At 44.4% G+C, this 26,148-nt stretch overlaps 2 protein-coding genes across 4 annotated transcripts in view; one reads left to right on the top strand and one right to left on the bottom strand.

The window, feature by feature from the left end:
* Positions 1-5,259, top strand: part of FASTKD1 (FASTK mitochondrial RNA regulator 1) — a 32,829-nt gene extending 27,570 nt beyond the window's left edge. For all 3 annotated transcript variants that reach the window (XM_088474860.1, XM_088474859.1, XM_088474857.1), the window contains exon 15: positions 5,124-5,259. In XM_088474860.1, coding sequence (XP_088330986.1) covers positions 5,124-5,216 — 93 coding nt within the window. In that variant the 3' untranslated portion in view covers positions 5,217-5,259. The remainder of the gene's footprint in view (positions 1-5,123) is intronic.
* Positions 5,260-7,396: 2,137 nt separating this feature from the next.
* On the bottom strand, positions 7,397-25,079 carry KLHL41 (kelch like family member 41). Its single transcript, XM_088474861.1, has 6 exons — positions 23,898-25,079; positions 22,194-22,351; positions 22,007-22,114; positions 11,408-11,593; positions 9,871-10,017; positions 7,397-7,560 (listed from the first exon to the last, which is right to left on the bottom strand). Exons 1-6 carry the CDS (start codon positions 24,987-24,989, stop codon positions 7,449-7,451), a joined length of 1,803 nt encoding a protein of 600 aa, XP_088330987.1. The 5' UTR covers positions 24,990-25,079; the 3' UTR covers positions 7,397-7,448.
* Between the last annotated feature and the right edge of the window lie 1,069 nt (positions 25,080-26,148).

Below are 26,148 nucleotides of genomic sequence, written 5' to 3'. Positions count from 1 at the left end.
TTCATCTGTTTTGAAGTTCATCCAAGGCACCTCTAGTCCTGCAACAAACGTAACTGAGTAAAAAAAAAATATATATATATATATATAACACACACACGCACACGCGCACACACACACACACACACACACCGTTGTAATTCCTACACCGTTCACCTGATTTGGATGTAATTACCCTCAAATTAAATCTGAAAGTCTGCAGTTAAAGCACATCCTGTTTGTTTCATTTCAAAGCCATTGTGGTGACTAGAGGCCAAAATATGAAAATTCTGTCAATGTCCCAATATTTATGCACCTGACTGTGTGTGTGTATATATATATACACGCATAGCTTTTACAAAGCATACAAACACAGCATATTTACACACGCACACACACACACACTCAAACACACACAGAGAGAGCATACATACTCATAGCATACTTGCACACACATGTGGGCTCTGCTGCTTGGACCTCCTCCTAGGTACCAGGCTGCAGGGCGGCCGTGATCCTCCTTCTCCCACACTCCATCTGAAAGGACTGTAACTGCAGCACAGGCGCGCTGCCCGGACCCTGCCGGGTTCAGCTGTCAGCGCTTCCGCATCAGGTGGTATGATGCGGAAGCGCCGACAGCTAAACAGGCATTGGCCGGGCAGCTCTGATTATGGTGGGGGCCTGTGGCCAAAATTTTGGTCCGTCAGGGGGTGTTTCTGGGTACTCAGAAACTCCCCCTACGTGCGCTACTGGTAATTGTATAATCCCGCTTCCACAGTTCATTTATAGACTCTTATATGGGCACGCATGTAAAACGTATAACTACTTAATAATAAAAGAAAAGAAAAAGCAGAAAATACTGCATCATCCTTCATGACAGTGTCATTGCCTGGTATTCAGTCCATCATGCAATAAAAGGTTTGGTTCTATAGTCATGCAGTGTTATAGCACTGGTAGACAGCAAGTGGGGAGACTGACTGACTGACTAGCATTTCTATTTAATTTGACTCAACGATGCTTTACGTCTCGTAGTAACATGAGATATTTACGCAAATCTCTGTTTTGAGATCTCCGCACTGCACATGTGCAGATCTGCTCTTGCGACGTTAGTCGCTGTGCCCCAAAAGCCGCAGCATGATTGACCTGCTGCTGGCATTTGGGGTGGCGCCAGGCAGCGTCCCAGAAAATAGGGGAGTTCTGGACGTGCAAAAGCCAGTGGCCAAGTTCTCAGATGCGGCTTCACTGGCCCTGGCAGCGTGATTTCACAGGACATGCTAAGTAACCTGGGGGTTACTCAGATATCCCATGTTCACGCCTCTCTTGGCATTAGTATATTTTAGCACAGCTGTGTTAATAACGTCCATCTCTAAATCATGCCCTTTATCAAAGCATGTCAAACCATCCTAACTAATATCAATAGATTATGAATTTGAAAAAAGGGCCATCTGGCTAATAGTAAGCAGGTACTATATATATTGTGTGTGTTGCTATATTCAAATAAAAAAAAAATCTGTTCAAACTGAGAAACAAAAAAGACTTAAAGAAATGTTAGTACAAAGGAGGTAATGCACAGGTACCACCAGCAGACATTTAATACAGAATAAGGTTGGTTAAAACTAGGGATGTGCAGGCTCGGATAGGTTCGAGTTTGCACGTTGAGTTCGGATTTTTCCCTCCAAAAAACGGAACTCAGAAAGAGGCAAAACGTCATCTTACATGGACGAACATCATCATTCCTGGACATTTTACAATGTGTTCAAAAGGTGTACGATTTTTCATACGATCATACTATCCGATGCTTTGTTTCACGAGTTGTATGGCGATTTATACTCTCTTCAATCTCAACACAAACACGCTGCGAAGCTGCTGTCCGGAACACAGTCTCTCATGACAAAATGGAGGAGGGTAGTAGCTAGGGATTTTTATGCACCTCGTAATCCGACATCGGATCGTATTACCTACCAAAAGTGATATGATGTATGTCACATCGTGGTAAGATAGGCCGTCCTCGTACGGTTTTCCAGTACGAGAGGCGATCCAATTATACGACTGTGGGGACGCGCATCGCCATCGTATGTACACTAAAACAACATACGATGTGTACAATCGCTCGTTACTATCGATCGAAATTGTACACTGTAAGATATTTTTATACGATGTGTATGGCCGGCCTTAGTACTTAGAGTGTGCACCTGCATTCTTTGTCCCCTGCACTGTACTACAAGTCTCAGCATGGTAGCACCTCTTATGTTTAAAATTAGGGTGTCCTGTCCAAGCCCCTTCCCCCATTTCCACAAATAGCAGTGCCAGCTGAACCCAAGGGTTTGGTGAAGCTGTTGGCAGTGGGGAGATGAGACCATACGCGAGGGAAGGAAAAGCACATGAGGGAAGAGGGCCCTGCTCATCAGAGCTTATAATCTAAAGGATACATTTAATGCAAATGGAGGGCATTAGAAATTGTTGTCTTATGGAGTTTTACTGGGGTGAAATCAGCACTGTGCAGAATATAAGTTTGTGTTGCTTCATGTGCTAGCTATGTGTTAGGTGCCACAAGGTGTGTTCAGCATTGTGCAAATATCACTGTTCTTCAGCAATATGGTCAGTGTCCCGGGTGTGTATGTGTGTGTGTGTATATATATAATATATAATCATGCATAAATCAGTCATCATTGTTAGATCAGTTTCCCTGCTCACGACACATAAGCGCACTATATAGAAATTACCTCAGGAAATTATCTTATTACACTTCTTGCATCATCTAGGTTCCCAATTACCGTTGCACATACCAAACTCTTCCGTTTTACCAATCTCTAGTAATGCATAACTGGCTAATAACACTTTGTTTTTTTCCTTCCTGCCATTTAGCGTTTCTTTTCTGCTAGATAATGATCAGGCTCATGTGTTTAGAGACTGATTTGGAGGAGTAACTGTATGTGGGCTGCTGGCAGGATCAATACATGATTTCTCCAGTGATTAAGAGTACATCCACCAGGAATAATGTTAAATATGTCCCACAGACAAAAGCTACATTAGCATTTAGTATCATTATGATATGTTTTAAACGTAACTTTATATTGCTGTTTTTCATTGTTTATTAAATTGCAATCTTTGTTTAAGTATTCACACAGTTCTCAGTGTATAATACCTATATAGCCCTATTATCCTATTACAGGATTAGCTTTTTCTTTACCAAATTGGTATATACAGTAGATATAGTGTGTGTATGTGCCGTTGCCCATTTTTTCTTTTGCTCCAGTATTCTCCGAGTGACTATCCCGGGCATACAGCAACATCCATTAATAGTGTGCTATATTGGTGATGTAACTATACTTATGCTATACATTTATCCTATACCATACTGAAGTTACCCGGGGCAGCACCTCTTTATTGTTACAAAGTTTTTTATTTTCTTTGAAGCTGGAGTCTGTACATTTCTACTGACTCCATAGCCTGGCCAACAATATGCACCAAGACTTTTGTACTGGAATTCAACTTCCTACCTGCTACCAGTCTGGCAATTGCTGTAAGTGGCTGGCAAGGTACTATACACCAGGGGTGGCCAGACTTTTGGACTCGGTTATCTACTTTTAAAGCTAAAAACCTTTCTACAGACCCCGAAAAAAGGGTCATGACCTCGCAGCAAGGGACGACACAATGGTGCCCCTTATACACAGTGCCCCCTGTAGTTGAGCCCCTTCTGCAGTGCTTCCTGTAGTAGAGCCCTTTATGCAAAACCCCCTGTAGTAGTGCTCCTTTTGCAGTGCCCACCAGTATTAGTTCCCCCTCCCAGTGCAGAACAGCCTGCCACATCCTTGTGCAGGACTTACCTGTCTTCACGCTGGGCACCGCTCTACGCTGTCAGGCTCCCGCTGCCACTGTGACTGGATCCAGCAGACGCACAGGCTCCTCACATTGTGGGTGACATCATCCGCGCACTGCATTACTGGGAACGCTGACCTCTGAAGCAATCAGCAACTTCTTTAGCCTCTTATCACTTCAGAGGCAGCGTTCCCAGTTGCTGGAAGTTGGTCGCGATCTACCATCAGGAGCTTTGCGAGCTACTGGTTGATCGCGATCAACGTTTTGGCCGGACTGTTATACACTATATGTTAGGAACTGGAAAGCCCCCTCTTTATTTTGACCTTTGTAATGAGTCTAATTCCATATTCGCCTGTTTGTCCTCCTATATCAAGCAGCTGCACAGTGTAAGTATATTAAGCGGTGCAGGGTATGCAGTGTGGGACCCCCTGGAACCCATATGCACCACACACCCTGAACCCATTCTATATAGGTCACTGATTGGGATGAAAAGCACATACATTTCCTATTTTAGTCAAGGGATAAAAGCAAAGCTTATTGGACCCACCTTGAAAAGTTAGGGCCAAACCCGAAATTAAACATTACTGCTCAGAGATAATTCAGTTATAGAGTTAAACTTTATTGGCAATTAATGCCAAGACCGCTCTTTTACCTATTTCTAATGACCGTTTATAAAAAAAACAGGTTAATAGTAATAGATGTAGATGCTTGTTTGCTTAAGTTGTATAATTTACTATTAATGCTATAATAAAAATAAACCTGAGTGGTTAAGATCTTGGCCAGCGTCTTCACATGGTTGGTGATGTAGGAATCGCTCATATTAGTGCCGCACACGTGGAAGATGAAAGGAGCCTTTCTCATTGGATTATTTGTCTAGTAATTGCTGCAGTAAACCCCAACAACAAAGCTTGTATAATGCCAATCGGCAGGCTGCACAGTAGCTGGCATAATCTCTTCTATATCCTCATGTAAGAATCCTGGAAACCTAACCCTTTCTAGGTCCTGTCGCAGGTTTTCCAATGTGTATTGAGTGCACGAGGTACAGTATTGTATATAGGTTACACTAAATTTATTTCCATTAGTCGTACGTGTGTGTGTGTGTGCGTGTGTATATATGTATATATGTGTGTGTGTGTATATATATATATATATATATAAAATATGGGATATGATCTGCTGCAAACTTCACGAATGAACCGACAGAGCCAGTGAGTTTCTCTTAGTAAATGGATTGCTTACAGAACCATATGGTAGCCCTTTCTCCAACTTATTTATGCTACCTTGAAACGTTGATTTATAAAGTCATATATTAGGCCTTTTTCTGTTTGCAGATCCCTCTTTATGAATGGAAACTGAAGACATTGGAATCAGAAGAGATTTTGAAAATCTACCTCAGGAAGAAGATATTTGCTGATGACTTATAAGATGTATATTTTATTTTCAATAAAAAAGACTTTTACTGAATGATCTTTATAATGTCATTTTATTTTTCCGTTTCATTTCCCCTGGCATTTATAACCAGAAGCTGCAATATGAACTTTAAAGTGTGACAACGCCTACAATGCAGGTTCCCAAACTTGGTCCTCAAGGCACCCTAACTGTCCAGGTTTTAAGGATAACCATGCTTGGGCACAGGTGACTTAATTAGTACATCAATCAGTTTGATTTAACCATTATGTGTCCTGAACCACTATTCCCCTATAATACCCTCTGAAATCACTAGGAACTAATGCCAGCACTGAGACATGGGACACGGAGTGGCTTATGCCTCACTATTGTCATTAGGACTTGGTAACTGTATAGGCTACATTCTCAAAAATATTAGTTCAGCTCACAAAATGGCTGCCTTCATTGTATGTATGCATCAGTGACACTTTAACATTGCAATATTTATACTTTAAATGACCTGTTTACCAAACTTTCATTGCCAATGGTGGAAGTGGGCTCCTACATGTAATCAGATCAAGGAAACCGGCATATTTACAAATGTCCCCCCCAAAAAAGACACAATAACGATAACTACCTATAATAAGAAATTAATTATTGGGGAAATATTAAAAAACACATGCAGGGACATTAGCTGGTACCTCACTCTGCTATCTGCCCGGTGCCCCCGCTGCAGGCTTGCTCTGCCTCCACCTCCGCTCTGTCCTGTAATAAGATTAATAAAATGACCTGGGTCAATTCAGAGTCAGACTGGCCGGTGTCTCGCTGGTGGTACTGCCAGGTGCATGTGCAGAGGATCGTGCTTAGAGTCCACGTTATGATGGAATACCGCACCTCACCAATTGATTACGGAGGTGGGCAGTTTTTTGGATCGCTTCTCTGGGAAGGTAAGTACACCTGAAAGACTTCTTATAACTACTATATATAAATAAAGCTCGGCTTACTGAAATGTACATGAATAGACCCCAGTATAGGTTGTAACTGATAACATTCACAAATATAGATTTAAGTTTTCGGGCTAAATTGACTCAACTGCGGACTAGCTATGTCCAGTGGTTTACAAATGACCAGACAGATTACATTTTGGTCCAACACATTGAAAAATAAATGCTGCATCTATCTGACAAATCAGAAGTTGAAGACTCAGAAGAGGGCAGTTATTCTGTATTGAAAAAGGAGGCAGATAAATATGGGATGTGGTTAGAATGCCGACCGATGGGCTTCCGGCGGTCAGCATGCAGACGCCGGAATCCCAACACTTTTCAGAATACCAGCGCCGGAATGCGGACCACCAGAATCCTGAAGGTAAGTACTGGGGTTGGGTTTAGACTGTGGGAGGGTTAGGCTTACTTACCTGGGGGCGTCGGCATTCTAACCTGGTCGAAATGCCGGCGTCGAGATTCTGACTGCTGGCATCCTCTACCCAAGCCGATAATTCTTTTATTGGGGCAATATATAATAATTAGTGTTAATATATTTGGTGGAGAATATTTTTTAATTTTATTGAGCAATATTATTTATCTGTACTGTATAACGCTGCTGGTCACGAGGGCCATTCCCGTGACAGGGCCCTTATGCAGAGCTGTCTACCCTGCTTTTCTCCCCTCAGGAGGCACATTACACCATCATGACTGGTCATTTTTTTTTTTTTTTTTTTAGAAGTGAAACAGAAAGCTGAGTTTTCCGTGCTTCTATGGATCGATCTCCCCACACTACTGTATGGGGAAGCGATATCTACACTAATTGGGGGCTCTGCTGGCGATATCTGATATTTCTCCACGGTAACCGCTTCTCTGAATAGGGTGAAACACCGAAAAGCCCTGTTATCACTGATAAATGGCCTTTCCATGCTACATGAATAGACCCTATTGTGTTTCCGGTTTAACCCAATAACAATCCATGTGGTTCTGCACATTTTCGATGCCACAAATTGGTACATTTAATGCATCTTATTGGAATCGGACAGGGCCTGTATTACAAAATTAGTTTATATCCCATAAAAAACTTGTACCTAAAAATATACACTGAGATAAATAACCCTGTACTCCTTTCCACTGACACAAAATTTGTTGTGTGAATAAATGTCAGAGTCCAAAATCATTATTCATTTAACTATAAATTTCTGTACAACCTTTTGTTTATATGTAGAAGACCAGTAGCAAACAAAAAAGTATTTAATCAGTTGTAAAATTAAAAACCATATTGTATTATTACAGCTTTGTTAGCTTAAAAAGATTAAGGCGAGATTCAAGGCAGGTGGCTCCTGAGGCGTAACGTATTTCTTTCAACATTCCGCTCCATTCCTTCTTATCGTCTTCAAACCTATGGAGAGAGCAAAGAAATCGATTTGAGGATTGACAACATTCTGCAAATGCACATAGGGCCTGATTCAGACCCACTCGCGAGCGGCTGTCCGCTCGCAAGTGGGTCGATGTTATGCACTGAGCATGCGCACGACGGAGGGAGCTCCGTCGTGCGCATGCGCCAGACTCGACGAGCGAAGGAAAGTCCTTCGCTCGTTGTGTCCGATCAAAGGGGGCGTGCTGTCAATGTTGATTGACAGCACGCCCCCTTTGGTGGGCGTGCCTCCCTGACGGGGGCGTTCCCACGGGAACGCCTCCCGTCACAAGCCGGCCCACTGACATCACTAGTGATGTCAGTGGGAGTGATTTTGGCTCTGATAGAGCCAAAATCACTCCGGAGCTTGCGGTTGAAAACCTCAACCGCAGGTTCCGGCTCGCAATTTCGATGGTCGCGATGGTCTCGACCATCGCGGCCATCACAAAGCACGCTCGTATAGCCTGTGGGTGGTGACCCACAGCTATACGAGCGTCCAGGAGGACGCTCCATGAAAATGGAGCCCGGCCCTCATTCAGAGCGTGCGCTCTGCTCAGAGCGTACGGCTCTGAATGAGGGCCATAGTTGCTAGCACAGGCCTTTGTGTGGACTGAATCAATATTCCTAGAATGCGTCTCAGCAGCAGCAGGAACCGGTGTCCTGATTGAGGAACTGCACGGCAAAGCAATGTCACTGTTTTGTAGTAAATGGATTCTCATTCTCGCAAATATTTATTAAGCACACAAAATGGCTGCCGCCTTTGCAAGAAGGGCAGCTACATCTAAAATGTAAAACACAATTTCATCCAATGTGAAAAACAACGTATAGAATTTATAGGGATAAAATGTATCCCATCAGTCATTAAAAAAAAAAAAAAAAGACATTAATTATTTTTTTTTAGTCAAGCAAAGAAAGAGTACTTAATTGAACAAAATAATCTAATATATATTCACACTGCCATGCCTATGAAACTCATTATAAAAGTTACAAATACTGTACCTGTTTAAAATCACTTATTTAAAGTTTATTTTTCTTTGATCGGGAGAATGAAATGCAATAGTGTTCCTGACTGAAGCTATTACAGTTTGCACATAGTTAATGTTTGAGCGATGTGTTCTTGCCCATACACACATGCGAATGCACCGATTAAATCATTTAGATATATCGGCATCAGCTGTGTTGCAGGGCCAGCCTGAAATGTCTGAACGATGTTGTTCACCCACTGGCGTCACAATGGGGGTGTGGGCCGCACCTGGGTGTCCCTCTCCCAGGAGTGACACCAAAGTGCCGATTCCCCCTCAGTGACAGGAGAAGGGTGCTGCACTGTAGCATTATGTGCGGCACTTCACACAGGCTAGTCCCCGGGGGCAGTCCGCACCTCCGGCGTGTCTAAAACGGGGGTTCGGGCCACGACCCCTTATATGCTGGTGCGCCACTTCGCTGCGCGCAGTACAAGCTCCACCACCGCTCCTCGCACAGAGTGAAAAGAGAGGTAGGGACACCAATGCATACACAGACATATAGAGTGTATACACCTGCTGATGTGCTACCAATATATCGTTCAGCGAAAGAATGAGCGATATATCGCCAACTGTATACCCAGCATTAGGAGCAAATACAAAAAGGAGCAATTTACTCCTGGAATAAACCATGTAGCAATGCAAAAGGTGCAAATACATTTATTTTTTGCATGCAGGTATAATACTGGCCTCTTTTGCATGTAGCAAACAAATACCGGACAGGTTTATTTTTACACTGAAATTTCGAATTAAGCTAGGACACCCCTTCCCAACTTTTAATTTCCCTTCACATTTTAGATCTATCCCACCTGCAGTGCAACATGGTTTTACCAAGGTGCAAATTGCTCCTTTTTTGATTTTCTCCTAACTGAATCAGGCCCTATACTTTCAGGTCCACTTTTAACACGAGCCCTGCAAGCAGCTAGGTCTCGCTTTGATATCTACCGCTGCCTTTACGGGAGGCTAAGGGGTATATTTACTAAAGTGAGAGTTTTTAGAAGTAGAGATGTTGCCCATAGCAACCAATCAGATTCTACTTATTTATCTAGCACCTTCTAGACAATAATAGCTAGAATCTGATTGGTTGCTATGGGCAACATCAACATCTCCACTTCTAAAAACTCACTTTAGTAAATTTACTTCTCAGTAACATCACACGATACACACCTGGAGATTGAATCCATCTTTGTATTTGTATGAGCTAATTAAAAGGCAACATAAACACTGTGTTGGGCAGCTACAGTATATATATGATTATCAAATCCGTTGAACTTACTTCCAGACATCCGTGACCTCTGAAGGTGCAAACTCCTGTGATTCTAGCTGAACCATTGCAAATCCTCCAATAGCGTACAGTGATCCTGCTAAACTGACCATGTTGATGGAGCTTCTTTCCTGGGGGAATTCCTGTATTGTTTCCCATCTGAAAATGAATAAAAACATATTAAGCATTAATTACATTTTAATATTGTATAAATAACTTTACTATTATATCTAATTAACTATAATATAACATTTGCTCCTTGACCCGTTCCCTTTAGTTGCTATCCATCACTTATTCCCTGGATTCTCCTGGCATCACTGGGCCTGGTATAACATTCATGGGTGACTGATAACTGGCCCTCAGAGCTCCATTTTAATTCCAAACAATTGTACTAGTTATTATTATAATTTTTCTTTACCCAATAACCCATCCCCCTCACATAATCCTTATTTATTTTAAATTGAATTTGCGTGCTGTTCCCAGTGTACTGACATCATAGCTGCATCAGCCATTACATAACCTAGGCAAATGACTAGGGGGTCCATTTACTAAGCCGTCTTAGGAGACAGAGTGAAAAGTGATAAGGTGCCAGCCAATCAGCTCCCAACTGTCATTTTTCAAACACAGCGTGTGAGTTGTCAGTTGGGAGCTGATTGGCTGGCACATTATCACTTTCTTAGAGTGAAAAGTGATAAGGTTCCAGCCAATCAGCTCCCAACTGCCAACTCACAGGCTGTGTTTGAAAAATGACAGTTGGGAGCTGATTGGCTGGCACCTTATCACTTTCTTATCACTTTTCACTCTGTCTCCTAACACTGCTTAGTAAATAGACCCCTAGAACCTGGTGGGCATGAGGGGCCCAGAGCACTTTAACCTATTTTGAATAGTTTGTTTTTTACAAGGATGTTGCTTAGGTCAAGTGCAGGTTTCCTCTGGGTCTATCTGTTTCCTCCCACAATCCAAAACTATGCTGATACATTTTTTGATGTAAACCAATTAATTTATGTGTGTGTGCATGTGGTAGGGAATACAGTCTATAGGCTCCACTGGGGCAGGACAGTGGCGCCACTGGGATTGGTGACAACCAGTGTGGTCAGCGAGCCCCCTGTGCATGCTCAAAAAGAGGGCATGGCCTTGTAGCACCCAAGTTTCATCACTCTGGGGGCGTGCCCAGCACTCCTAGAGATGGCAGGCTGCCCCCAGAGAGGCTCCCTGCACTGCCGACTCCTGCTCAGTGACTGGGAGCTGGACGCTGCACTGTGATGTTAGTGTGCATTGTCTGGCTCCCTGTCACTGAGGAGGAGCCGGCATTCTGGTGTCACCCCCTTGGTGGGTGCCACCTGGTGTTGTCTGTATCCCCCTAGTGATGCCACTGGGCAAAGACTGATGTGAATGGCCAAATATTGCCTGTTAAGTGCTGGGGAATATGTATGATCTATATAAATAATTGGTAATAAATAAATAGGGTCCCATGAGGTCTTTATCTGGCTTTGATTGACATTTACTGAAGATGCACCCATGCACTGACACGGACGTCGCCCATACTTACTTGTTATTGGTAATATCATAGGCTTCCACTGATGCGGTTAAACCTTCATCTGTGACTCCACCGGCAATAAAGATCTTCCCCTTATGAACAGCAACACCAAACATGGAGCGGGCTGTTCTCATCGGAGGAAGGTCTTTCCAGTCTCCTTTCTTGGGATTGAATACAAACATTCTGCCAGTACATTTCCTATAGGGAGAAATGGCATAGATTAAGAAATACCTTTACATGCAATCGAAGGCCTTAAACAAATGAGTGATATTACATAGCACTCAGTCTATTCACGTTCTGATGATTATTCTTTCTCTTGTGTGCGGCTACGTATCCGAATCAGCATGCGAAGTGCTACGATGCAATGGCCGCAGCTTTTTTCCACATCAAGTTTCATTTACAGTCTCAGTCGCACACAGATATACAAGTGTCACATATCAAATTAATCGGCACAGTCTCCTGTAGCGTACATGCGCTTGTGCCTCACGCCAGGCATATCGCGCTGCATGGCGTATAGAGGCTAGGTGAGAAAGGACACAGGATAGGAAAAAAAGATAATGAAAGCATAATAACTTCTATAAAAGGGTATACAATCTTTATTACAAGTTGCACTTACATTGCACTAAAATATTCTTCACATATAACAGTCTGACAACACTTCAGTATAGACATATGAATACCAGATAACGGAGTTTATAGCAGAAGATGATGCAGTTAAAAGAGAAGAGACGTTTCTCATAGCAAGTCAACCAATTAGCTTTGAGGTAGCATTTATCAAGTACATTCTATAAAATGATAGGTAGAAGCTGATTGGTTGCTATGTGCAAATTCTCCACTTGTCCATTCTCCGCCCTTTTCACTGTTTGATACATCACCCCATAGTCCATATAAAGGTCTTGGGCACCTGCAGAACCCAAAAGTATCCTCCCTCTAGTGTTTCCCCAGATGTCAGACAGGGTCACACCATGAACATGCCAACTTTTTCAAAGAGGAAACACATCCAGGATCACTGGACGGAGGGTGCTTTAGAAGCCTACACAATCAGGAGGGGATGATTAAATATTTAGTAACATTATGTAATTTGCTATTATTTTATAAGCAGTTGTGTATTGTATCCATAGTAAGATAATCAATAAAATAGCACAATCAAATAATAACATAGCATATAAGCATTGTATCAATAGTCACATAAAATAACACATATGTATTGTAACTAGATAAACCAATTAGATAGTATAATAGTATATATGTACTCTAGCCTTGGCAACTAGTTGGATAATAAAATAGCATGTGTTGTATCATAGCAACCAGTCAGATAAAATAACACATATGTATTGTAACTAGATAAACCAATTAGATAGTATAATAGTATATATGTACTCTAGCCTTGGCAACTAGTTGGACAATAAAATAGCATGTGTTGTATCATAGCAACCAGTCAGATAAAATAACACATATGTATTATATCCTAGCAACCAGTCAGATAATTAAAATAACCCATGTGTATTGTATCCTAGCAACCAGTCAGATAATGAAATAACATATGTAGTATATACTAGAAAACAATCGGACAGATAATGAAATAAGCCATATGTACTGTATCCATCACAACAATTAGGTAATAAAATAACACATATGCACTGTATCCATAGCAACCATTCAGATAATAAGAGCACATATTTTTTGTATCCATAGCAACCAGTTAGATAATGAAATAGCACATATATATTGTGTCCAGAGCAACCAATTAGATATTCTCTTCGTTCACTCCAGTAAAAGACTAATGTAAGCAAATAACTTTTGAGGTGATGACTTATAGCAAATTTGTGTTATTTACTCCATGCTGCACCATCTTATCTGTGAAGTGATTACATTTCAAAAATGCATTTTTGGGGAATAAAATTTGTAAAGCTTCAAAAATAAACCACTTTTAAATGACTCATATATTGTATGTGTACCTGAACAAACCATGTTGCAATGCAAGGTGTGAAAATACATACATTATTTTTGCATGCAGGGTAAATTCTGGCTGCTTCCACATGTAGCCCACAAATGCTGGACAGCTTTATTATTACACTGCAATTTAGATCTGAGGTCCTCATTTATCATTCACAAATAGTGATATAACTCGATGTGCATAAAAAACCAATCAGCTCCCAACTGTCATTTTTTCAAACAGATGACAGTAAGGAGCTGATTGAGTAGAACTCCATTTACTAAGCCTTGGATGGAGATCAAGTGAACGTCGATAAAGTACCAGCCAATGAGCTTCTAACTGCCATGTCACAGGCTGTGTTTGAAAAAAATCACAGGAGCTGACTGGCTGGTATACTTTCACTTTATCTCCATCCAAGGCTTAGTAAATAGACCCCCTCAGTTTGGACACGCCCTTCTCACATCAAAATCTCTCTGCACATTTTACATCTGCAGCGCAACATGGTTTTACCAAGATGCACAGTTACTTTCTCTTTCTTAAGGCTCATACACACTAGACGATGTGTGTATGAGCCGACCTGGTCAGCGACAGACCCCGTGTGACTTAAATCTAGTTTTGGTATATTATCACTGTTATCATGTTACTACTGTTTACTACTTTGCAGTATCTGGTTAATGTTACAAGATATTCCAATACATATTTTAAAAAGAATATATCTCTGGCACACTATATATAGACTTAGTGGTGTGTGCTAGTATGGAAGCCTTGAAGACAGTAACAGTCTCATCAGAGTCTGTGGTGTATTTCCCAGAGTTCAAGCCTTGGACAGGTGCAGTATATCAATAAATGTCTGACAGACCTCACCAGGTTGTGCCTCAGAGTGACAGTAAATTTATGCTTTAATCTCAAAATAGCAGAAACTTTAAGCTGTGCAGAAGCAGAATTAGGAGTTCCCATATCTCGTAGCTGACTGCTAGAAATGGGTGTGACTACAGGTAACTTGCTACTTTAGCTCATTATCTGGACACGTTGGGCATGATTCGGATTCGCACACAAGTTCGAATGCGTTCACATCTAGCGATTTTTTGAAAACTGTACAATCGCTGTGAGTTGTACATGCATCTTTAACCACTTGCCTGAAGTGGTCGCATCAGATGTGAATGTGCTGAGCTTTCCTTGACACGGTTGCATCTGATGTACCAGCCCGTCTCCTGCTCCGACCACAGACCCCTCCTGCAGCCCAGCCATGTGGAAGAGAAATGCTATCAGCATCTGCTTAGGTCAGCTGCAGCTGCCCACATTTCTTGCTTCAACCTCCCCTAGCCCTGACCACAGTCATTTTCTGTGATCAGTGATCCTAACAGGATCACTCACCAGCCTGCTCCGTATCACTCCAGTCTCTTCCCCAGGGCCAGATTAAGGGACTGGAATTTGAAAATGATCAAGGGCCCATGAGAAGCAGAGCTGCTGTGGCCAATGCCATGCTAACTGCCAACACCGTGACGGGTGGTCTCGCAGATGGAGTGCTGGGGTATGTGATGCGTATGACTCATATTATGGGTGTATAGTCGCATGGACATTCTGTTTGCAATCAGCTTGCAACAGGCATCTGGAATTGTGTTCGCCTTACACGTCATTCAGAATCAGAATCAGGCCAAGTGTATGACAAGGATTATGCAACCTCTCCTCCCTCCTTACGTCACACACCACCACATCACCCACACCCAACCACACTTCCTGTGCCCTATAGTCCCCTCAACCACCACCCCCACACCAACCCTCTCCATCACGCCACAAGCCCACCCTCACTCACCACTATCCCACCTATTTTTCACACACACTACCCACTCACCTCCATCACCCACCACATCGCACGCTCCTCCCGCCCAGTCCCCTTCCACACACAGCGACGCACTTACATATCCTACTCCTCCACACCACATAGGTCCCCTTTAGCCCAGCCCCAAGATGCCCCTTTGGAACCACACCATCCAGAATCCCCCTTCGCATGCATGGTACACACACACCCCACCAACCATGCTACCATTACAAACACCTACAGCACAATTCTCCCCCCTATGTACAACACACACACTACCCCATTAAACCACACCGTCCTGACTGTACACACACACACCCGTCCCTCCTGCATCTAGGTCCTCTCCCATTGGCCACAGCAGTACACACGTCACCCCGTATTTTGCCTCATACAACATCACACACCTCACCTCCCCAACAGCAACTACAGCACACCCATTAACAGGGCACCAGCTCCAAAACCACGACACCACAACAGAGCCCATTAACAAAACACCACAGATCAGCCCACTCCTCTACCTCAACGCCCAACCCCACATACACACACCCACCCATCATTCTTCCAACCAGCTACTCTCCCATCCGACACATCAGTACACACATCATTCGTCCTTCCCACCCACGTCACACTCCGCAACAATACACCCCGCTGCCCCCGCACTTGACCTCCATCAATTACTACACCATACATACCTGCACACAAACCAAGCAATTTTAGAGCCGTTGCAGAACTACACGATGCAACGCAGCCCACCACCCACACACCGCACACAAACGCCCTTTTCCACTACACCGATTAACCAATGCATCACTGCGTCAAACAACCAAGTATCATCATCCAGGCATACTCCACCACCCTATCCACTGTAATACACCATGCCCGAGAGTCCTCATCCCCCAGTGGAGCCTGCCAGGAATTCCCGTCCACGTCACAGATGCATCACACACAGCCCATCAGCTTCTATCCCTTATTGGTCCCTGCCTGGAATCCCCACCCACGTCACAGATGCAACAAACTGGCATGCCGCACACCCGCCCCCCTTCCTCATTGGTTGTCACATGTCACGTGTCCGCCGCCCACACCCGGAAGTGCAGATAAAAGACCAGCATTAGCATTGTCCACCCACAAACTCCTGGAAGAAGGCCTTACCGCTGAAACGCATTGGAGACTATCCTACAGACCACATACCCCAACCTGAACCCACCGACACCTGTATCCGGATTCGGGACCGCCGGTGTCAGTTCGCATCGCTCCAGCTCCACCTACGGGTACCTGCATTAAGACACTATAAGGCATCCACTGGTCCAGGCTGCCACTAGCACCATCAGCAAATGGCCACCTACCCTGGTCCAACCTTCCAACAACCCCAGTGTTCATCATCTCCGAGATGCACACACCCAACACGCACCAAGCGAGGGCCCTCAGGAGAGGAGGATCCCCCCACCGCCGCCCCAGCCCCCCGCCAGAAGGCAACCAAGAGCGGGCTCGGGAGATCTGGAACCCCACATGTACCGCGCTAACGCAGACTACGTTCAGTCGACCAAAGACCTCACAACCCTGTGAGGCGCACTCTCCGACAAGCGACCTGCAATCTCGCGTTACAACCACCGAACCAGCAAAGAACGCAAGGAAGTGGACTACACAGCATACATCACCAAGCACCTCGACTGCACCGTCCACCCACCCCCAAAGCCTACCGGTAGGTAAGTACTCGGTAAACATTGTTACCACCGTGCCGGACGCTGCCATAGCGAGACACTGATCTAGTAACACACTGACCTCCAACGTACCCGGTCACCCCCTCAAGGCTCGTAAGACTGTAGACCATAGGTCCAGCAGGGATAACGTGCCAGTCAAGAACCGCACAGCCTGAAAGGGTTGACCTACCTTCCCACCCACAGCCTGATCACCCCCCCCCCCCTCCCCCACCTTCTCCTCCTTCCCCCTAGAGACCTCCTCGGAGTAGCACTGTGCCTGCTCAATAAAAGATTTGGCCACCCTACATTGGTTGTCTCTTTTATTTACTCCACCTAGCAGATCAACACTACCATTACATCCACCACATACCCCCACCCCCATACACAGGAAGAGCGCACCTTACCCCCCCATACCAAGTGTATGAAAATGTTAAAAGTATTACAGTTGACAACCCCTAAAGGTATTTAACATTTAAAATGCCCATATATCACTTCTCCCAGGGTCATAGAGAGCCCTGCCAGGCCCAGATGAAGAGGGGCATGGCCTAATCGTGGGCAGCGTGACCACGCCCTCTTGGGCTTAAAAAATAAAAATATGCGCGCTGGGGAAGAGGGCGCTGTGAGCCCCTCAGCCTGGCGCAAAGCCGGGGGGGGGCGTGATCAGTGTGATCGCTCCTCCCCACAGGCATAGGAGACTGCTGCTCAGCAGCCGCGAGCAGTCTCCCACTGCAGCCCAGTACACGTTGGCCTGCTGTGTTGGTGGGAGGAGTGAGGGAGGGGGGGGGAGCTGCGCCGGGCCCCTCTAGCAAGCCTTGGCCCGGGTAAATAGTACCCGCTCCCCCAACCCTCTCGGCGACCCTGACTTCTCCTAAGGGGTGAGGTTAATACACGTTACTAGAGATACAAAGACGCAGCTGCTGTGTGTACTGCGTCCATCTCTGAATCAAGCCCTTAGTATTTGTTTTATAAATTACAACTTTTATTTTAGATTTAGTGGATTATGAAAAATGGCCTGTACTATAAGGGTAGTGTAACGCTGGCGTTTTTATCAGTACATGTTTAAAGCCTCCAACTTGCAGTTATTAATTTACGTATATTAGTATAACATAACAGAGAGGTTATGCAGTGGCTTCACTAGGGCATTGCAGACTGTACCGGGTGACACCAAAGAGCACTGCAGCGTTGATGGATGATGAGCTCATACACGCATCATCCACGCTGTGCTGTGAGAGGCTGGGGTTTTCAGCTCCTGGAGCGCTTGACATAACCTAGCATGACGAGGATAGGGTTGTGACACGTGGTCACACCCCCTAGTAGGAATACATCAGGGGCGTGGTCCCCTTCGGCACAAAATATTTTTTTTAATATTGCAGCAATTATTAAAAGAATGCCCAAAACACTCAATAAAAGCATTCTGCAAATTGAATACATTATATTTATACAGATCCATTAGGCCCAAATGTAATAAGCTCCGATTTGCTGGTCCCGACTCAATTCTGGCGCTATAGCTGCTAATATTTAAGCACCAATTAGTTTTAAGGCAAAACAAGGTTGTTTATGCTTGAAAACTAATTTGCACTTTAAAGCTTGTGGTTATATAGTAAAAACCGGGACAAGCAAATCAAAGCTATTGCATTTGGGCCATTGTGTTTTAGGATCTCACAAGCACTGAATGTTTACAGTTGTGGTAATCACCCTATAAAAATTAGTCATGAGCACTTCTGAGGCTAGAAAACAGCTTGCGTTAAAAACGCCTATGCGACACAACCCTTAGTAGCAAATAAAGCCTTCTGCATAATTTTATGAATTGTCGCTATGTACTAGTAGCCTAATGCAGGAGATTTCACAGAAATAGGCTAATTAGCGCTGCAGATCGCAGTCCCCATTATTATCAATGAAGACTATGTACCAAACTCTGAACGGCAAAGCTTTTCTGAGTTTGGCACCATTCGTTAGTTAGTTAGCTAATTAGTTAGTTACACCATCTTCAGATGGTGTAAACTGCTTATAGACCACAGAGGCTTAATTTGCAGTAGAGAGATCTGATCCTGCAGCCTCCGTACGGCAGCGAAAACAGACACTGGGCCTGATACTGACCCGCTCGCGAGCGCTGAGTGCTCGCTAGCGGGTCGATGTTGGCACAGTGCGCATGCGCACGAGGGAGCCGGCTCCGTCGTGCACATGCGCGAGACCCGGATAGCGACGGCCAAGCCGTCGCTCCGGGTCTCGTTACAAAGGGGGCGTGCTGTCGATGGTAAGTGACAGCACGCCCCCTTTGGTGGGCGTGCCGGGGTGTGGCTGGCCAGACGAAGGCGTTCCCATGGGAACGCCTACCGTCTGGGGCCGGCCCCACTGACATCACAAGTGATGTCAATGGGAGTGCTCTCGGCTATGATAGAGCCGAAAGCACTCCAGGGCTTGCCCGATGGCCGTGATGGTCTTGACCATCGCGACCATCTTTTTGGCCGCTCGCTATAGCTGTGGGTGGTCACCCACAGCTATGCGAGCGGCCAGGAGGCCGCTCTAAAATCAGGAAGGATGGCCCTAATTCAGAACTAGTGCTCTGTCAGAGCGTCCGGCTCTGAATCAGGGCCTCTGTGTCAGATTCCTCAGAGGAGTCTTTTTACAAATGTGAAAGACTCCTCCAAAATGCTGGGGAAAAAACTAGCAGGGACAGTGGTTACCACTATTTCTGTCCCCGTGGGTATAGTTTAATACACAGTGGCAGGGCCGGCCCGAGCCTAATATTTTTGGTAAGCGAAGATATATTTTGACACCCCTTGGCGGACTTTACACGCGCCCAAGGTGCGTGCACCCGACATAGGAAAGGGGTGTGGTCTCATGGGATAAGCCATAATCATGAGCGCTGCCCCGTAATTCCAATCATGCTGGGTACATGCCCAGTGCTCTTGGTGCTGCTGGGCATTATCCCAGTCCCTTTCTCCACTAAATAGATGCCGCATGCATGCGCATGGCATCTATTCACCATTCCCCCTCCCCATCTGGGACACTTTCCCACTAAAATCAGGATGGTTGGGAGGTATGCTAAAGGAGAGGTCTCAAAAGAAAGGGACGTGGTCACACAATACTATCCCCTATTCAAACTACACCACACAGTAGCACAATCTTATTCACATTACACCGCACATAGTGCCCCTGATTCATATTACACCACATAATAGTGTCCCTTATTTATGTTCTGACACACAGTAGTGCCCCTTTTACATAATGCCAACATTAGTACTTGTTATACACAATGCCCACAGTAGTAGTGCTCCTAATACAAAGCCCACAGTAGTAGTGCCCTTAATACAATGCCCATAGATAGTAGTAGTGCCCCTTATACAATGCATTCAGCAGTAGTGCCCCTTACACATAATGCCCACAGCAGTGGTACCCATTATGCAGTTCCCCCAGTAGTGGTGCCCCTTCTGCAATGCCCCCAGTAGTAGTGACCCCAGTAGTAGTGACCCTGTAATAGTGCCCCCAAAAGTAATGTTCCCTTTATTAGTGTCCCCATTAGTAATGCCCCCTGTAGTATTGCCCCCAATAGTAATGTCCCCTGTAACAGTGCCCCCAGTATTAATGCCCCTGTAGTGCCCCCAATAGTAATGCCCCTGTTATAATGACCCAAGTAGTAATGCCCCTGGAAAATTGCCCCCAGTAGTAATGCCCCCTTTAAGAGTGCCCCCAGTATTAACGCCCCCTTTAAGAGTGCCCCCAGTAGTAATGCCTCCTGTAAAAGTGTCACCAGTAGTAATGCCCCTTGTAAAAGTTCCCCCAGTAGTAATGCCCCCTGCAAAATGTTCCCCCAGTAGTAATGCCCTCTGTAAAATGTGCTCCCAGTAGTAATGCCCCCTGTAAAATGTGCCCCCAGTACTAATGACCCCTGTAAGAGTACCCCCAGTAGTAATGCCCCCTATAAGATGTGCCCCCAGTAGTAATGCCCCCTGTAAGATGTGCCCCCAGTAGTAATGCCCACTGTAAGATGTGCCCCCAGTAGTAATGTCCCTTGTAAGAGGTGCCCCCAGTAGTAATGCCCCTATAAGATGTGCTCCAGTAGTAATGCCCCCTGTAAGATATGCCCCAGTAGTAATGCCCCCTGTAAAAGAGCCCCCAGTAAGTATACTTACCAATCCCGCTTCCACTGCCGTCCGCCGCTCCTCGGAATTATGGGGCCCATTTATTAAGGATCGCATTTTGCAATGCGATCAGGGCATGCAGTACCGCCCCATGATCGCATTGCAAAATGCGATCATACCGGCCGAATGTATGACCCGGCACATGCAGGGAGACGGGCTCCGAAAAGAGCCCGTCCCTGCGATGTGGGCGGAGCGCATTCCGGGCTACTGCGCATGCGCAGTCCCGAGGACTGCACATGAGCGGCGCCCATTGCCGGCGGAGGGATCTGGAAGATCCCTCCGCCGGCTGAACTGCGGTAAGTGTCCATAGGACACAGCGGCTAACGCTATCTTCAGATAGCGTTAGCTGCTGGGGTCAATATCGGGAATGCTTCGCATTCCCGATATTGATACATTTGGCAGCATCGCATCCCCCATAGAAACCTATGGGGGAGGCGGCTGCCGGCGGCAATGGAGGGACTGCAGCAGGTATCGGAGATACCTGCTGCGGTCCCTCCTTCATACATTCGGGGGATACTTAGTATTTGAGGTAAACCCCCGAAAACAGGTGTTTTCGGGGAATTTACCTCAAATGCACTTTGATAAATGGGCCCCTATGGGAGAGACGTCATGACGTCTCTCCAATAGTGCCCGTGGGGGGAAGCCGGAGCTCAGGAGTGAGCTCCGGCTGTCGCTGTGGGGAAAGAGCCAGGCGCCCGCTGGTAATTAAATCTCAGCGGGCGCCCGGCAAATGAAGCCTGTGGCGGCCGGGGGGGGGATATGGAGTGCGGCGGCGGTGGGGTGCGGGAAGGAGATGTGGCGCTGGGGACTGAATTGTGCCCCGGAAAGGGAAAGGAAAGTAAAATAAACACATCTGCCTGAACAACAGAAATGTGTGAAAGTTGAGATCCCCATTTTGCCTTTTTGTCTTATCTGTATTAACCAGAGAAAATGATAATTCTGCAGTTATAGGAGGTGATAACATAGGTAGAAATGTACTTGCCAATATAATACCATTATACAATTGAAAACACTTACTTGTCGTCTGTTTTCCCTCCAATACAATAGATCAGTCCATTATGTGACACTACAGAATGTCCGTAAACCTTGAGTGAGAGTTTCTTTGCCTCTTTCCAAGCCATTGCTCTGAAACAGGATAAAGACATTTAACATTTCGGAAAGATATACAAATAGAACGAGGGCTTTGTAACTGTATACAACGTACTTAGCATCATAACAGAACACAGTATCCAGTGACTCTTCAGACTGCAGGTCTTTGCCAGCGATGGCATAGATACAATCATCAGCCTCACCCAGGCCAAAGAGACACCTGGCTGATGGTAGAGGTGGCAGCCCAATCCATTCACCACCAATGCTGTCCAGCTGGAATGCAGAAGATAGCATTGTAACCAATGATATATTACATCAGATTAATCAGTTGTTATTTTAATAATATATTAGTTTTACCGGCTAAGCCAACTTTTATAGTACCAATCTACATAACGGAACACATTTGTCAGTAGGAGTCTTCTGCACGATTCACCTTCCTGAGGGATTGGGCTGATTTGATCTACATGTGTGTGGACAATTTGAGACTTTGCAAATAACTTCTACCTTCATTCATTATGAAGGAATACTAATTGTGTGATTGTGTAAATGTGACAGTCAGAGTGGTTATACACAGGCTAATCGGCCACTGAGCCTGACTACCAAGTGGCAGGATCTTTTTAAAACCTTGGACACATTGGTACCAGGATATTGCATGGTTTAATAAGGAAGATCAGAGCTTGGATCAAACAGCCAGATCTGTCATCACCATCAGCACAGATGGATGGTAGCTACATGGCTAAGCAGATATTTGACTGGCAGAACATAGAGGCACGCAGATACGGTAGATTAAAGTGTCTTCAGTGCAAAGCTGGAGAAAAAACTGTCAAGCAGCTTTATTCAGTAATGGATGCAACTGAAAATACTCAAAAAGCAGCAATGCCTCATAGTCACCATAGGCGGGCGCAGCCATACATCAATCATTAACCACCCATCCCCATCATAAAACCTCCAGCTCTAAAATCTTGTCCTCCACCAATCAAAAAACCTCTTCATCATCATTTTTCATTAACCCCATTTCACCAATACCTGATATATGGACTAAAAACAAAGATTGGATTTTTTTTGCATTTTAAAACTGTTCTGTATTTTGAATTTATTGTAATACTATATTTTGTGTCAACCTTTCAATAAACATATGTACAAAATAAAACTATTTTCATACATCCGATACAACTCTCCATCTTAATCAGTAGACTAATAAATTATATAAAATTTGCTCAAACATGTTCCTGGCAGAGCAACATAGAAAGCTCCAATCAGCAGCATTGATGCATCGCAAACAGCCAATCAGGTGGTTTGCTAGTGCTGGTGATCTGCTGTTTGCACCTGCCTTTGACCTGCAAATAATACGGCTTTCTCAGGCGTACATGCACCTGTGTCCTGCCACATGCCCGTATACACTCTTACTGCACTCAGCCTGCAATAGAATGCCCTTTCCCTCCCCCATCTTTGCCTCTACAGGTGCAGTCTGGGTTAAGTCTCAGAATCACACAAATCTGGATAGGTGCATATTAGGGGTGGACATCGGAAGCCGGTGGTTATCAACCATCGATGATTCTGATCTGATGGAAAGATTTTTTTTCTATCAAAGACCAGGATTTTGATGGTTTCCAGCCATCGGATGCAGCTTTCCGATACACATCCGATGGCTGGTTGTGAGAGGGGGAGCACACAACATGTGCAGCGGGAGAATAGATGGCGTGCGCATGCAATTCCTCTTGTGGAAAGATGAAGTAGTCATTTGGACAGTCCCACGATAAAACCGAGAGACTCTTCAGTAAAATAAAAATAATAACAAAAGAACTTGATCCCTACATACCTGGAAGAAGTAGGACTGTAATGGCTGATCCTTATTTTCATCATCCACATACAAACCACCAATGACATAGACTTGTTTTGATTTAGTGGCTATGCTGGAATGATTTCTTGGAATCTGCTCAGACAGTGCGACCAAAAAGCATTCATTTTCAATTGGATCATAAGCCACCGTAGCCGTGTCACTGACCAGAAGAACCAGGTCTTTGACAAACATGCCGTGCCTAGGAATGTCATTCAGATATCCAGGAAGTAAATCTTCATCCCCAACATCGCCATCTACTGCCTTATCCATGGATGGCTCGGGTAGTTTGCCTGCAAAGGCATCTTTAATAACCTTAATCTTTTTCTGTATTTCAGGATTACCTTTAATCAGGTCGTCCTTTTCTACATGATCCTTGAAATATTTTTCAGGCATTAAGCGAAACCGGATGCAGTCAAAGACCTCCACCAGGCTCTTGACTTTGTTCTCCTTGTCTGTCCTAGCCCATTTCATCACAGCCTCAAACACAGCTTCTTCATTTTCAACATTTAAGGCATCACTGGAAATGACAGCAATCAACTCATGGGGGGCAAGCTGCAGAAAATCGTCTTCATTACATATTTGGCTAAATCGATCACATACGTAATCACGTGCTGTGACGGCAAGCCGCGGACAGTCCAGAAGAAGACCCAACCTGAAGATAGCCAGACAATTTGCCGTTGAGAGTCGTCTCTGAAGATAAGTGACACAAACAGTGAAAACCGATGGGATCTGGAAACGACTGGCCAAGGCAAAAATATCCTGAACATTCCCATCATCAAGATCAATGTCGGCAGAATATAGGTATTTAAGAATGGCTTCCATTACACCTGGTTCAACATTGTCTAACTCCATATTTTTTTTCTTCTCCTCACTTTCATCAGATAAAAAGAACTCCCTGAAGTAAGGGCTACAAGCAGCGAGGATGATCCTATGACAAGGTAGACTTTTGTCTCCAGCTTTCAGGAAGCAATCAACAAACTTATTTTCATCCAGCAGTTCTTTCAGACCATCCTGAAGAAGTGTAGACTGATAAAGTCGGAGTTCTTCTTTTAGTTCCCGGGTGGGATCCATTTTTTGTTCCCCTAGAAGAGCAGAGAGATGAGGGAGAGAGGCCGTAGCTGTTGTCAGCTACCAAGTCGAGCAGCAAAAGGGCTGATCTGTGAATTCTGACTAGCTTAAACTCTGTGCAATTTAAGCTCACCAGCTAAATATAGGCACAGGCTCTTACAATATGGAATTCAGGTTGGCCAATTTGGAAAGAGGAATTGCTCCTGCAGCTGTCACAGATTGAAAGAAACAACTGTAGATTTTGGTTACTAGGGTGGGAGAGCTTTGTAAGATGTGACCAATGCCAAAGAGAGAAGGATGAATACATGCAGAAATGCATCATGCTAGGTTTTAAAAAGATTCTGACGTTTCTGCAATGATCTGCTAATCTTATGTACAATATTGCAATTTCCGTCTTCATTTTTTGTAGGGTGGTGAGAAAAATATAAAAGTTGTTTATAGTTTATAATTGCAGTTCCAATAGTTTTTCTCTGTTTTTCTGAAACACAATTTTATTCTAATGGTCACTAGTTATTAGAAATATTTATACAATTGTTTAATTTGCTACTGTTACATTCTGAATAATATTTCAGCATTCCCAAGTAAGATTAACACCCATATATGCCATTATACAGTACAGGTGCAAACTTCTGTTACCTGCATTCAGTGATGGGCTCAGGGTGGGCCACACTTGGCATTTATCGCAGAACACCAGCATCAGAGGGGTCCCAGCTCCAGTATCTGCAGAGTTCCTTATTATGTTTGCAAATGTTAAATATTATTTTATATAAAAGATTTTACTTTATTTTATTAAATAACCAGGCACATAGTTGCGTAGTGGTTAGTATTGCTGCCTCACAGAACTGAGGTCATGAATATATTTCCAGACCAAGGCCCTAGTTGTGTTGAGTTTGCATGTTCTCCCCTTTTTTTGTTTGCGCGTGGGAGGTTTCCTCAGGTTCCTCCGGTTTCCTCCCGCAATCCAAAAAAAAAACCACACAGGTAGATTAATTGGCTACCAACAAAAGTTAGCCCTAGGGAGAAATTTATCAAAACTCAAAAAAAGTGGAGTTTACCAGAGCAACCAATCAGTTTGGAGGTATCATTTTATAGAATGTACTAGATACATGATAGCTAGAATATGATTAGGTACTATCTCAACTTTTCCTCTTTAGAAGGTTCT

This window comes from Taudactylus pleione, unplaced genomic scaffold, assembly GCF_031769625.1.
Source record: "Taudactylus pleione unplaced genomic scaffold, aTauple2 ptg000156l, whole genome shotgun sequence".
NCBI lineage: Eukaryota > Metazoa > Chordata > Amphibia > Anura > Myobatrachidae > Taudactylus > Taudactylus pleione.
The sequence above is the reverse complement of the archived record's forward strand: the minus strand, read 5'-3'. Positions and strand labels throughout refer to the sequence as shown.